Source organism: Amphiprion ocellaris, chromosome 5 (genome assembly GCF_022539595.1).
Source record: "Amphiprion ocellaris isolate individual 3 ecotype Okinawa chromosome 5, ASM2253959v1, whole genome shotgun sequence".
In the NCBI taxonomy this organism is placed as follows: Eukaryota; Metazoa; Chordata; class Actinopteri; family Pomacentridae; genus Amphiprion; species Amphiprion ocellaris.
This window is the reverse complement of record NC_072770.1, coordinates 22,186,797-22,201,134: the sequence shown is the minus strand read 5'-3', so window position 1 is coordinate 22,201,134 and position 14,338 is coordinate 22,186,797. Positions and strand designations below refer to the sequence as shown.

Below are 14,338 nucleotides of genomic sequence, written 5' to 3'. Positions count from 1 at the left end.
AGAATTTACAAATTGTAGCAACAAGCTACACAGTTACCTCTGTTTATAAAATTTGTGTCTGGTATTTGCCACCTCACAAACCTTCTATTTATCCCCACATTGATCCTGTATGCCGTATGACCTGCACTGTTGTCCTGCTCTCTAAATCCCCTTCCAGCACTGCCTTGCCTCCAAAATACCAAGGATTTTTTTTTTTTTTTTACAGCAAACATTCTCCAAATAGTCTACTCCACTCCACATTGCACTTTTATACCCTGTGTGCCCACTGTTTGGCTAAAGAGCACAGGCCACTCAACAATTAGGCTCGCACCATAAACCCCAAGGACGCGAGCAAAGTTCACTGTCAGCTCGACTTGTTTATGCCAGCTTTGCATTCTATCTTGCACCTCAGAACTTGCATATCCTGAGCGCCGCCAACACCTAAGACGTGTCATAAGCTTATTAAGTGTTGATTCATGTGCAGTAACTGGTAGTAAAGTGTGTGGGTGTTAGGTTCACGCTTGCAGAGTCGATCCTTGTACTGTGGCTTGGGCCCTTTCCAAGTCTGGCACCAGCACTGGATCAAGCCGTTCTATTAACAGGGATTTATTTGGCCTCACGACACCCATGTCAGACATGTATCCCCGCCCAGCCATTTTGTGTCCTCAGATGCTCCAGCCCTGCGCTGTGAGCTGGCTCGCTGTTTGGAAACGACGAGAGTGGAAATCATAAATCAGAAACACTTGACCCACTAAAACTATGGGAATTAGCATTCGTGGCACTGGTGCAGAGACATAAATAACTTGTAGTAATGGAGCTCATAGTGAAATATGCCTTGAGGACAACCAGAGCTGACTTTAGGTTATTCCGTTGCGGAAAATGGCAGTAGAGGACATGTAAGCATGAGCTTAACACACACTTTAGTATGCTCACTGAGCTATAATTTGCATGCATATTTACAGGATGTGCATTTTTGGTGTACTGGAACATTGGTTCATTATAACATGTTATGATGTTGTTAGTCAAGCTGTGCAATAAGATGCAGTAAAACAAAAAAAGATAACTTACTGAATTGACACACCTTGCAGAGCGAAGAGCTTCAGATTTAAGTACTGTTTAGAAACACTGTTGTTGCATTGTAGCACTTAACGGTAAGTAATAAACTGAAATTCAAGGACAGCTTTGGTGGTCTGAGGACAACTGCAGAGCCACCGAGAGAAGCCCAGCTGTGTGTCACATGTACCTGCCTCTCTCCTAAACAAACTGAAGCTGTCTTACACATGTTTTTGGAATTACAGTAAGAGCTAGAATGTCTCCGAGCACTCGCAGTGCCCAGACCTGTCAGGTGCACCAGCCCACTTAAAGTACCTGACAGTATACTCTAGTTAGAGTCTGAAAGCATGCACATGTACTGATCAGCTGGCAGATGTCCTGGTGGATACACTGAATCTTTGACTACTCCTTTTTTTGTAATGCTTTAGTGCAATGCAACCTGCATCTATGCTATGTCTATGAAACTCAGGATATCCTGCCTGAGGGACTGCCTCCCTGTTCCACTTACATCTGTCATCATGAGATGCCTCAGGCAGCCTCTCAAAACCCTCACAGAGCCGCTTCCCCCAGGCAAGACAGTCTGCACTTTGCATTTAGCATTAGATCAACTGAGGATGCCTCATCTTAACCCCACACTACTCAGTCTCACTTGGACAAGAGGAATATGAAGTGTTTGAGAATGTTGTTGATTACGACGCACCATTCATTATAATTCCATTCACCCTCGGGGAGCACGTCCAAGCACCACTGCGAGCAACTGAATCCTGGACTTGCTGACAGGCAGGCCACTGGTGGTGAAGATGGGCACTTCCTCCACTCTTATTCTCAGCACTCCAAACATCCAACACTGCATGTTAAAAGCTGATCACACTTAACTGAGTGGCGCAGCAGGGCCTCACTTTTATCACTTTGGAGCAACACCACAGCTATCAGCATAGTCACTTACAGTGTTTTCATGGAGGTAAAAGAAAGATTGTCTGATTATTTCTGCATTTTAGAAGTGGCCTGATTTCTTAAATACCATCTAGCAGGATGTTTGTAAAATTCTGGCACATGTGCAAAGTAAAGAATGACAGGTTTTCCTACAAAGCATTAAATGTTAAAAATGCGCAAAAAAGTCTTGGTTAAAAAAAATGTCAGTTTTATGGGAAAATCCATTTTTTTGCCAGCTACAAGTATGTAGGCTTTTTTTTTTTTTTTAAGATGATTTCTTTCCATGCCTTTCATAAACCTGGTTTCGTGTGTGTATAAATATAACCATGGCCAGTGTTAAGTCTCCACAGAAAGCAGAATCCTTTAACGCAGTGACCAGACCACATAAATAGGATGATGGTGAGCTTCAGGAAGTAACAAGGAGAAGGAGGAAACACTCTGATCAATATGCCTAAAGTGGAGAGAGTCAGCGGTTTTTAGCTCCTTTGGGTCAGTATTGCTGATGGGAATTCAACATGGCTCCAAACATCCTCCATTAACATGTGCCGAGTTTACATGGACTGAGAGTAACCGCAGCAGCTGCATCACTGTGTGGCGTCCAAGCTGCGCTGCCCGGGACTGTAAAGCTATACAGCAGGTGATGTAAACAGCATAATTTCTCACAGGCAATAAAAAGACCAGCTCTCCAGGACATTCACCACTGGAGATGCTTGAAGGAGACCCATGAAATTATGCAGGACCATGCTCATCCCCACCGCAAACTTTGCAGTCTTTTGACTTCTGGAAAACATTACCAGAATAGCATTTCCAGGGCTGTCAGGCTCAGGGCAGCGCCGTCCTCGCTGCCATCAGACTGTTAAATTCATAACCAAACATAACTTGCTTCCATCCTCCCTTCACTGCCTGCATTGAGATTTTTTTTTGGACAATTTCTCACATATTTTTTTGTATGTACGGGTACGATAAACAAAACACATACATGCACAGGCTGTGAGATTTACGCAGACAAACAGACATCTCTTTCTTGTCTTCAAAGTTCTGTGTTGCACCAAGTCTTGAGCATTGTTGGGATTCCTTTGTCTTCTTCAAAATATTTACTTAAAAAACCAAAGGTTATTTTTCTTTTTTTAATTCCTCAGAAGTAACCAAGAGGGGGTGGAATCTGTTCCTGGACCCCTACAGATCTTAGACTTTAGAAAGCACAAAAATAACACGACTTATTGAAAACAGGTATTTCAGTTGTTACACGATCCAGTTTCTCAGATGTAACGACACTGTGAGGCTTTTATTCACAGACAGAGAAATCTAAAACCTCACACCATGGCTCTACTGTTCTCCTCCAGATGCTCGCCAGGAGCTACAATAGGGAAATCTGACTGCTTTAGAGCAGTGGTTCTCAACTGGTCTGGGCCTGGGACCCACCATAAAACTGAAATGACAAGTCGTGACCCAAACAATATTTCTCCAAAAATCAACAATTTATTGATTGAGCGTTCGAAGACAAAACTTTTAAACCTGAACTCAAGTACTTCACAACAACTCAAAATCCACCCTTGTATATATTGTAAATAAAGCTGCTGTAACAATGTAAATTTCCCCTGGAGTGGGGAGAAATAAAGAACTTTATCTTTATCTTTAAAAAAATCAAGCAGCAATACTAATTCAAGTACTGAGGACTTTGAAACAAGTAGAACAATAGCCTCAAGTAGTTCTCAGGATATATAAAAGTGCATTTTTTTTTCTACAAAAAAAGTGCAAGTCAACAAAACCAGTAGCTTCTCATAATACTGCACAAGTCTGCAACATTGCTGTTGTAGCTGGAGAAACTATGTATAGAAATATGTGCAAAAGAGTCCAAAACATGAAAACTGATGAAGTGCATTCAACAAATTATTAAAGTGAAGAAATGCTTAATGTTCTGATCAATCTCAAAATGTAAACACAATAAAACATTTTTCAAAGGGCTTAACTATATTTGAAAGCCAATATTTGGGGAAAAAATAGTGTGCAATATTGAAAGAAAAGTGTGTTTTTAAGCACTTACAAATAAACAAAAGTCACAAGTCACAATAAAAGTACTGCAGAACTACATGAAGTTCTAACGGCTTAGCTGAGGATGCTTTTTGGCCTTTACAAGAGTCTCAAAATCTGGCTGTATGCATGATAAAGCAACTCTGAGGTCATGCTCAATGTTCAGTTTATTTCGGTATTTTGTTTTCAGCTGAACAAGAGCTGAGAAGCCACATTCACAGAGGTATGTGGTGCTGAATGGTAGGAGGATTTTTACAGCTCGACTAGCAATGGAGGGATACTCTCTCATCACATCGTTGCACCAGAACTGGGAAAGGCTTACCTCTGTGAATTTCTTTCTGAGAGTGCGGTCACATGATAGCTCCACCAGCTGACATTCATCGCTGCTAGGCAACGTGATGCTTTCCATGTTTATTCCAAACGGGTCGCGCACCCAGTCGTCCTCGGGTTGTTTATCGGGAAAGTAGTCGCTAAACCGCTCGAAAAGTTTATTCAGATGCGTGCTTTTGGACTCCTTTGTCTTCGATGTAGGAAAATCCATATTTAATGTACTCGCTGTCGTACTTGCGTTTAGCCATGCTGCTGTTGCTATGAAAACATGCAGTTTCTTCTACAGTAATACGAGTGTCCTCACCGGTCGCTGCTGACACGACGACCCCCTGCGGGTGCGGAGGGGAACTACAATGACTCGCCACTAAATTGGATTATCTTTATTTTTCTCTCTTTTTAGAAAAAGGCTCGCGACCCACCAGTTGAGAAACACTGCTTTAGAGGACGGGCGCAGTCTATTAAAGTTCCTCTAGTTCCCTCTTCTGGGAGGATGAGGGAGGGCATGGCCACTCATCACACATTACTGTATGTTCACACGTGGGCCCCTGTGGTATAACTGTGGTAAATCATACAGTGTTGGATTGTTTCAAAGTTACCCAGCACTATAGCCAGCAATAAATCCCACAGAGCCTTCCAATAAAATGTACTTCTGTGCAGCCAGTTGAGCTGGTTCCAAGCAATTACACCAAAGCGGAGCCTTTGATGTTTCTAAGCAACAAAGGAATAATGAAAAAACATTAACGTCTTACAATATCAAAGTATATTACGCAAGGAAATTAACTCCAACTCATACCTCTCAACATAGTTGGATCAGATTTCGAGGGTGGAGTTTGGTTGAAAACGTGGTAAGCAACTGGGTTTTGATAATACTCTAATAAATGTTTAATTATCAGGTGCTTTGGGACACCTAATAGTAATTTCTGTGTCTTGGCTGTATGTCGTGTACAAAACCAGCAGCCCCATTCACACCATCACAAGCTTCTCTGAGGCAGCTGTGATTGCTCAAATGCACCTAGTAAGTGGCTGCTGAGGCCTTTGAAATTTTGATTTCTTGTTCAAATGACTTTACCAAGCATTTATAGGGACTCTCCTTGTTGCTTTTAGGAGAGTATACGTTCTAAAGGATTGTCTTGTTTCCTGCTCATAATGCAATCAGCAAAAACAAGTCAAAATGTTGTGATCCAGCTTCAGCAGTCAATGTAGGATGTTGGTAAAGAAGTAATATTAAGGTTGTGCCAATGTAGCTGTGTAATAATTTAGTAAATACACTTAAATAGGACAACAAATACTAAATCAAAAGTGAAAGCAGCATCAGATGACTGTAACAGAAATGCATAGCAGCAGCCAGTTAGCTGTGTGCTCATCTATAGACATTACAGTTTGTGCCTGTAGTTGACAAACTAAACTTTGGCTCCTCAAAGCATTAACAGGAGCCAAAGTTTAGTTTGTTGCTTCCAGCTGTTTGTTGGAGCCTTTCCTCGGAGTTCATTAAATTCCTGCAGGACTAGACAGCTGCAGGATCCAAATGACTGTCTGAAAAACAGAAAAAGCATGAGCACATTTAGGCACAACAGCAGCAACTTCATTAATTACTTCTAGTTATACATTATGCCCAATTTGGAGACAGTATCAGCCAAGTCACAATGTACACTTGTCCTTACTTTTTGCTGTATAAGCTGCAAAGTCAGAACATTATTTTTTTGTCTGAAGTTTTTTGTCAATTTTTTTTCCAACTCGGGAGATTTTGCCATTTCACAGCAGGGAATTTGTATCATGCAAATTATGCACCATGCGAATGATGCATTACAGAATGTGATCTTGCTAATCGTTAAAGTCAGTACCAAAATAACTTTAACAGGTAGTCTGGTAACAATGGAAACACAATTTATTACAACACAGGTGGCTGTAGCTAGATAAATGATCTCATTGGACAGAAATTAAATGATCAAAATCATAAATTAACTTTGGATGTCTAGCTTAACAGTGCCCTTAAACTCACCAGTATCTCTTTTCTTGAGCTATTTTGAATGGCAGTCACTAAAACCACCAAAATATTACCTGTACCTGTAACTCTACCTGCTGTGCACAGCAGATAATCAGTAACTTCAGTTGTAGTTAACAAAATCAGCATGTGATGTCTTAGTTCATATTAACACACACTTCTACCCTATATGTTGCAGTAGTATAACAGATTTCCTGAACTGTAGTAATTATAGTTTTTGTGTGCCAATCCAATGTTTGCAGTGGCTCTATCTGGCCACCCCAATGGGAAAAAAAATCTGAAGGCGACCCTGCTGCTTATTAAATTGAAAAACTTTTGTTTTGAAAACAGCGCTTTTATTTTGCAAAGTCGAATCGGGTAACGAGAAGGAAGTGTAGCTAGCAGGCTACATGGTTGAAAGTAATTGACATGTCTCTCTAGTTTTGTGTTGATTATGTGTTTGTTAGACAAACGTGGTAGATTGCGTGAACCTTTACAAGGACGCATATGTTAACAACGAGCTCACAACTCCTGGTTTCACAATCCGTCGCTAGCGAGCTATCTTAGCTATCATAGTTAGCTAGGTTAGCTTTAGTTAGCTAAGTAGCATTACCGAAACACGGACGAGTTCTGTAAGTCAGTAATAAATCGTCTGGTGAGACATATGATCGTAGAAATTCTGTATGTAACTATAAACGACTATAAACAGGAGAATTAGTACAAGGTCATGAAAATTGGTGCATTTAGCTACAAGTACATATCTTTGGTACGAGCAGGCATATTAGGTCCCATGGTGTAATGGTTAGCACTCTGGACTTTGAATCCAGCGATCCGAGTTCAAATCTCGGTGGGACCTCATCCTTTTAATCCGAATGTCAGGTGTGTCTTTGATTATGTGTCTTCGGGGTGAAGGTATAAAGGCTGAGAATGTGAGACAAAGTCAAACAAGCTGGGAAATGTTCGCTTGCAATGTCTCGTACTTCTCTACCTTCACCCATTCTTTCCCAATGACAAAAATGGAGCTACGTGTGTCTATCAAAAAATGTAAAGTTACATTTCACATGAAGCCCCAAAGTAATGAAACACATACCCGCATATAGTTTGAATTTCTGAGTTTAATCTTCTTGTCAAATATGACATACACCGTTCTTTTCACCACCTCAGAGGCCTAAAATATATTACTTCTTTTACATAAAAATCCAATATGAAAAATAATGATTGTGCTTAAGTCATCTAAATACTGTCTCAGTTTATAGAAAACACACAAATACCAAACAAAAAGAAGATAAAAACAAAACAAACAACAAAATATCTTTACACAACAAATCTTTGGCTTAAAGTGAAACTCCGACACAAATGAATCATATGTTTCCATGGATATTTGTTAAAATCTAAAACAGGAACAAGGCTCACCTGTGATGTGGAGAGACTTTTCTACACTGGCCCTTTTTATAATGACATTACCAACATTCTGGACATTGTACATTTCATCTGAGGGCAATATATTTCAATTCCTTGCATTTTTTAGCTTCACAAAATAAAGCTTTCTATTACTTGTAGCAGTAGAGAAGCTGCAAATATCCTTGCAATGTAGTCATGTACCTTTATGTGTTTTAAAGCCTTGTTATTTTCACTTTAATACTCATTTACATCTGTGGTTAACACTGGAACAATCATTTTATTAGTAAAGATACTGTGGAAACCCAATACTGATTGCTGCATCTATGTAGGTAAAGATGGAGTTAAAATGTATCTAAAGACACTTTCTCCTTAGATAATCATAATACACGACTGCTTCCATTAAATCGCTTACTTTACTCTCTCCCACTTTGCATTAGGATCACAATTGAAATCATGCCAGTTTACACCTTAAACATGCCACTTACATTCTGCCACATTGTTTTGACCTTCTGAGCCCTCTTTGCTTTGAATACGGATGTAGAGAATCTTTAATACATTTGATAAATGGATTTTCTTTATAAATAGCAGAAAAAAAACCAACACAAAACAAATTAAACTATTATTTCGATCTCTTTTGGCAAGGATCGCCAAAGCTGGGTTGCTTTTTGGCTTTTCAGACCACTCCTTTGTAACTTTTTTAGTAAACTGACATCTAAATAAGTCTTCATCTTACAGAGCAGTGATTTGAACTGGATTCTCTTTAAAATACAGTCATACAGCCGAGCACGGCGGTGCCACCTGCACAAATGCAAATAAAAATGTCACTGCATACACACTTGATTGGAAAATATGTTAAAATCATATTAACATCTCCCCCGGATCCCCTAAGAGTCCAAATTTTGAAATGCTCCTGCTTTCTCATCTGCATAGCTGTGGTCCAAGCATGACTTTGTTGATAAAGTTGACAATTGCCACAGCTGGCTGTTCGGGGTCCATCTCTGCAAACAGGTGACACACGTTCTCTGTGGCAGCACCTGTCCGTCTGGCCACAAAGCCAAACATCCTGCACCGCAAAAGAGACATGAGAGGTCAAAAGACTGTAGAGCAAACAATATTTAATACTAACAGTAAACACATTTTGCCTGTAGAAGTCAGTGATATGTGATGGTGATCGATAGCCATGCAAAGGAGCACGTTGCACCAGGCGGTAATAATGCTCAAAAAGAGAAACACACAGTGACACAAGCACTTACTTGCTTGTCGTGCTATCAGAATTAGTCCACCTGAAGCACGGGCACACAAATAGAGACACAGAGACAAAGCGAAGGATCACATGAATTACAAGGACATGGACATTGTTTTGTAAGCGTTTGCACTGAGTAGAAACTTTTATTCACCTCTTAGAGTGAAAAAAAAGCAGACAAGCAACCCATAAAGAGAACTTATATTATTAAAAAATATAAGTCTATATAGCACATATCTCTTACAGCAACAGAAAGCACACTTAATATCACAATGTAGTGATAATCAGCAGTTGCATGTGTAAGCACGTCGTTTTTTTTTTTTTTTCTTTTTTAAACAGTGTAAAAATTGCACTGTGCTTATTGTCTCAGTGACCTACCTCTGATCTTGGGGGTCAAGACTGCTGAAAGTGACACTGTTGATTGGATAGTGTCTCCTAAAAAATAGCCTGTGTGAAAATAAACAACCTTATGACTCTTTTGTCTAACATTAGCGTCAGGTTTGAGTATGTCACATGAAAGGCTGTGTGTCAAACCCCATGTACAAACTGCATCATCATCTGCATGAAAAAGTTAATACAATAACACACGCTTCTAAAATTAACCAGTGAAACTCACTGAATTAAAACATGGTACTTTAAATGCCAAGTAAGATTGTAGCTCCTAAGACGTACCTTCTTTTGCTGTCGGTTAGCGTGATGCCCTGAGAGGACACTTTGAAGTGGACCACCGTTGCCACTGGACGTGGATTCAGAGCCAAAGTACACTTGGTTGCCTTGGAGACCGCTTCCGGCCCCGTTAGCGACTCCGTTTCTACAGAGTTCAGGTAGAGCACGTTGCAAGCTGTTTCATTAGCAAGATGAAAAAGATGTGGATTAATATTAATACGTGTTCTTTTAGGTCAGCGATGTGAAAATGTGAGACTTGAGCAGCCTCAACTGGTTGAAGGTAAGAACTGCAACTTCTACACCATGTGTGATCAATCTTCTGTCAGTCAAGGTGGAATAAACTTGTGTTGTACCTGCTCCTTGTTTGAGGAGGTCAGCTGCTGTGCTGGTATTTGTTGCACTCTGCATCTCCTGAAGCTCCCCAACCAGATCTGAAACATCATGGACTCAATTAAATATCAATATATGGGATATCTTCAGATTTGCTTAACTAATGATACTAATATTACCTTTTTCTGGGATGCGAAGGGCACATGGCAGAGAGATGGGAGTAATTGAATGCTGGTACACTAAGGCAGATAAGCTTCCTGTGATAAATAGAAAAGAGGTGAAACGTTACAACTGGTATAGATTTGAAGGGATCAAAAGAAACAGAAAAGGAGACTTAGAAGAAAGTAAATTTAAAAATTTTGCTTAAATTATCATTTTCCGTGCCTCATACATAGATAAATAAGTGAAACATATTGTGACACATAACTGACCGAAGTAGGACTCGTTCTGACAGCCCTTGATCTTCACTCCCCGTGGCCCAGTCTCGATGAGGAAGTGTCTCACCAGCTGTTCCAGAGGATCCCCTGGGAAAGAGGAGAGGAGTGGAGGGAGGAAGTGAGGATGAAAACCAAGGCAATGCAGAACACATTTTATAAAGATGCGTGAGCAAAAACACATAAAAATATAGCACAATGTAGTGCTGTATATAATATGCACCCTAGGAGTTTTTTCCATCATGACTGTACCTCATTTGTGTTTTCCATTCCATGCATGAACAGAAGGCATGACAGGTACAAAATCCTGACTTTTCGTCTCTAGTATACGTCAAGCAGCACAACTGGGTCGTACTTCAGACCTTCTCTTTCTGGTAAATGCCCTCGTTTTCAAGGGTTTAGTGTGTAATTCAGGCTAAAAATGTGTAGTGTCCTATTCCACGTCAAGATAACCCTCATAGAAAAATCAGTAGATATACACTTACTGATTTTGTTCTTTTTTTCTACTTTTATATGGCTAAGAAGTGTTAACCATGACAAAAAGCTAAATGTTTTGTGTGAAAAAGTGCAATGGATACCTTTGCTCCCAGCAATGTTGGCATTAGGAGGAGGAGTGGCCACTTTGAGGGCCAGACCATAGGCACCTTGGAAGGAATTACTGTCTCTGATGAGGAAAGTTCCTGGTTCCTTATCCTTCAACACAGCTATGGCTACGATGGAGAAGACACATTAGAGCTAAGGTGTTGTAGCATAAAATAAGAAACAGTGACAATGTATATATTGCAAAATGCTAACTACAACCATCCCTCATCACCCTTTGTTATCCCCCTCACCTTGGTCTCTAGAGATGCCTGGTTTGTACCAGTACTTGGAGCTGTCCTGGACAAACTTAGCATTCACCCTGATGTTTTCCTCCTCCCTACTGCTCTGTTGTGCAGATCCCCGTCTCTGCTCCCCCACAGCAGGGGAGAAACTAACGTGGTGCGTGGGGGACGGAGCCGAGGAGGCCCGGAGGAGTGAGTTGTGTCCATTCAGGGATCCAGCTGTGGAGGAAAAGCGTTTCTTCTCCGGAAGTGGTGGCTGGATGGCAGGGATAGTGACTGCAGTGTACCCGGTGTATGGGACATGGGGGACATTTAATAATGAGTAGTAATAGGATGCTAAAGGGAAGTTTGGTGTGTGATATCCATCAGGTACAGGTGATGGAGGTTTGGTGTCGGCTGAGCTGTCTCTGTCTGGAGTCAGTCTTTGTCCTGCTACATCTGTAGCAGATGCGGAACGCTGAGGAGATGCCTGCAGCTCTGGGGAGCCAACAGGAGAGTTTGGGGAAGTGGTGGAAGGACTAGACGTTAGGGAGGTAGAAGGATTCACTGATACACTTCTGCTGCAGTCAGATGGGGAATCAGTAGGAAGGGCGGACCCATTGAGCTGCACTTGGACTGGAGTGATGATGACAGTAGCATAATTTGAAGCACGTGATTGGTTAGAACCATCTGCACTTCCTGTGACTTTGGCTGCTCCAACCTTAGGATCCGGACTCCAGCTCTGAGAGGACTCACTTGATGGCTGTGTGAGGTTTATAGATACGGTTGGAGTTTGGGTTTGTGCTTCTGTTGGTACTGGTGTGATAGTTTTGCTGTTGGACTCCAGTTGTGTCGAAGTTTCTTGGCTTTGAGGACGGCTATCAGCAGTTACACTAATGAAAAGGCAAAGTTTAGAAAAATTTAAGAAAATGAGTATTTCCAGCATTTACAAAAGCCAAAAAAGAACATTTTACCCACCTGTCTTCTGTGTGTGTTGGGCTGCTGCTACCAATAAGTGTATAGTCATGGTCGGAGTCCAATCCAGGGGTGCTTGACTGACAGTTAGAGTCAGATTTACTCTCTGAACCTTGAGAGACCTTGTCATCCTCTGTGTCAGTCTTGGCCTTTTCCACTTCGATAGGAAAGATTAAAAGACATGAGATGAAGGTATGACAAAGAAATGACCGATGAGTGATACAAAAAGCAAGAAAGCTTAATCCATCCTACTGGATCTGTCCTCATTCACCTTTGAGATGCTCAGTGTGCGCCTGGTCTCTGGGTCCTGAGGGCGTCTCAGGCAGCCTTCCTCTCCCAGGAGATGGGCTGCTAGCTGGCAGAGGCGAAGCTGATCCAGAGTACCCCGAGGCATAACCCCGACTCTCATGGCTCTCAGCTGGGGACGACTGGTAAGGAGAACAGGGGCAGGAGTGGCGGGGCTGTGGAGGGGTGTGATATCCACTGCTGGCTCCATCCCGAACATCTAAGAGTGAATGGGGAATGGGGTAGTTCTGGTGAGGTGCGAGGGCAAGTCTAGGTTGCTCCGGGTTTGGAACCTGGTCCAAAGTGGAGTGACAGAGGCGAAATGCTGGCATGGCTGGTTTGCACTGCCAGAACTCTGCCTCTCTTGTCATCTCCCATGGATTTTCAGTTTCCCATAGCGGAGGTGCCTCTCTTGTTCGTTGTACCCCTGCTCCTTGGGACCAGTGTGGGTTTTCAGCCTGGTCTGGGTGCAGTGGGTGGAATGTTCTGACTGACTGGAGCTCTCGCCTGCTGGAGCAGTCCTGACAGTGGCAACCAGACGAAGGTTTGGGAGAGCCGAAGAACATTTCTCTGTAAGGGCTCGATGGCTGCGACTGGTGTGGGGAGAGGTGAGAGCCTGGGCCGTGGCTGGAATAATGGAAAAGATGACACTCCTCCCCAGTGTAGAGTCTGTTTGAGGCTGGCAGGGTGTGACTGTGTGGGTGTTCATGAGTGGGATAAGGGTAGCATGGCCTGTGGAGACAAGGCAGGGATGGAGGAGGGGGAGGTGAACGTTCCCATGGTAACTCTGGTAAAGGATGGGCACTATGACGATGGCAGAGTTCCATATGAGCTGAAAGGGGAGGAGGAGACACCGATTTGGATGGTAACGCTGGCAGAGTTTGGCTTTTTGGGTGGTTTTTAATGCTGTTGCATCGTCCGAGACAGTGACCATTGGAGAGACAGAGCTCTCTGTCCCGCTCCCATCCCACATCAACACACTTCATACTTGCTCGACTGCAGCATGATTGTTCTCGCCTCAAACCCCCAGGACTCGAAGGGTCTCCATCATCTAAAATTGCTGTTTCTCTATCCCTTTCTTTTCCTCTTGCCTTCTCCTTTGCTCTATCTTCCCCATCTCCTCTCCTCAATGGAGAGTCAATGTTGTCTTTTTCAGGACAGTCCATGGATGGAGAGGTGTCTCCGGGGCGATCAGAGGGGACCGAGGAGCAGCTGGAGTTGGGGCTGTAGGTAAGAGGCTGGGGCTGGGTGGGAGCTTGGGGCTTCACCGTTGGGCTGCTAGTGAGGCATCCATTGGGTGATGCTGCTGAGGCAGTTGCACCTGGTCCACGGCGCTTTTTCACTTGAGCGTACAAGCTGCCGTCCAGAGGCCCCCTCGTATGAGAGATATCTGATAGAAAGAAGAAGAAAATGTGATGCCATGGTTGATTTCACCCTCTTATGCAAAGCTTGTGTTTTACACCTGTGTGTATGTTTCTTACTTTCCATGCTGTCTTGATGGTGCAGATTGAAGTTCTCATAGGAGTCCCATCTGACCACAGGATCCGAGGTGTTGTAGTCCACTTTGATGGAGGCATCATTCTTGCGGTATTCTCGACCTTGGAAAGCAGACGTATTGATATGAAACACAAAAGAAATGTTAAAGATGAGATTAGGATGCATGCATCTAGGAACGCAATGACAGGCAGACTGATGATAATATTCACCTTTCATTTTTTCTGGGCCAGTGGAGAAGATAAACTCCACTGTAGCATCTGGAGGGAACCTGTCATCTACAGAAAGACAAGAAAAAAGGCAGGGACTAAAATATCCAGACTGTAACAGCAGAGAGCGATAAAAACATCCACAACATGGTGTGATCTGTGAAGTAGAAAAACAGAAGTTAAAAAAAAGA

The 14,338-nt window shown here is 42.4% G+C and overlaps 1 protein-coding gene and 1 non-coding gene across 6 annotated transcripts in view; one reads left to right on the top strand and one right to left on the bottom strand.

The window, feature by feature from the left end:
* Positions 1-7,091: 7,091 nt before the first annotated feature.
* Positions 7,092-7,163, top strand: trnaq-uug (transfer RNA glutamine (anticodon UUG)). The gene has a single exon. It is a non-coding gene; the product is annotated as a tRNA-Gln (tRNA).
* A 241-nt stretch (positions 7,164-7,404) lies between these two features.
* The window catches only part of LOC111565890 (tensin-2), a 31,891-nt gene continuing 24,957 nt past the window's right edge, over positions 7,405-14,338 (bottom strand). For 4 of the 5 annotated variants that reach the window (XM_023266194.3, XM_023266195.3, XM_035946410.2 and 1 more), the window contains 13 exons: positions 14,151-14,216; positions 13,926-14,042; positions 12,431-13,834; positions 12,163-12,316; positions 11,215-12,077; positions 10,960-11,091; positions 10,379-10,471; positions 10,127-10,204; positions 9,971-10,048; positions 9,624-9,792; positions 9,330-9,398; positions 8,962-8,991; positions 7,405-8,771 (listed from right to left, as the gene is read on the bottom strand). In XM_023266194.3, coding sequence (XP_023121962.2) covers positions 8,627-8,771; positions 8,962-8,991; positions 9,330-9,398; positions 9,624-9,792; positions 9,971-10,048; positions 10,127-10,204; positions 10,379-10,471; positions 10,960-11,091; positions 11,215-12,077; positions 12,163-12,316; positions 12,431-13,834; positions 13,926-14,042; positions 14,151-14,216 — 3,398 coding nt within the window. In that variant the 3' untranslated portion in view covers positions 7,405-8,626. The remainder of the gene's footprint in view (positions 8,772-8,961; positions 8,992-9,329; positions 9,399-9,623; positions 9,793-9,970; positions 10,049-10,126; positions 10,205-10,378; positions 10,472-10,959; positions 11,092-11,214; positions 12,078-12,162; positions 12,317-12,430; positions 13,835-13,925; positions 14,043-14,150; positions 14,217-14,338) is intronic. The other variant, XM_023266196.3, reaches the window with a different exon arrangement.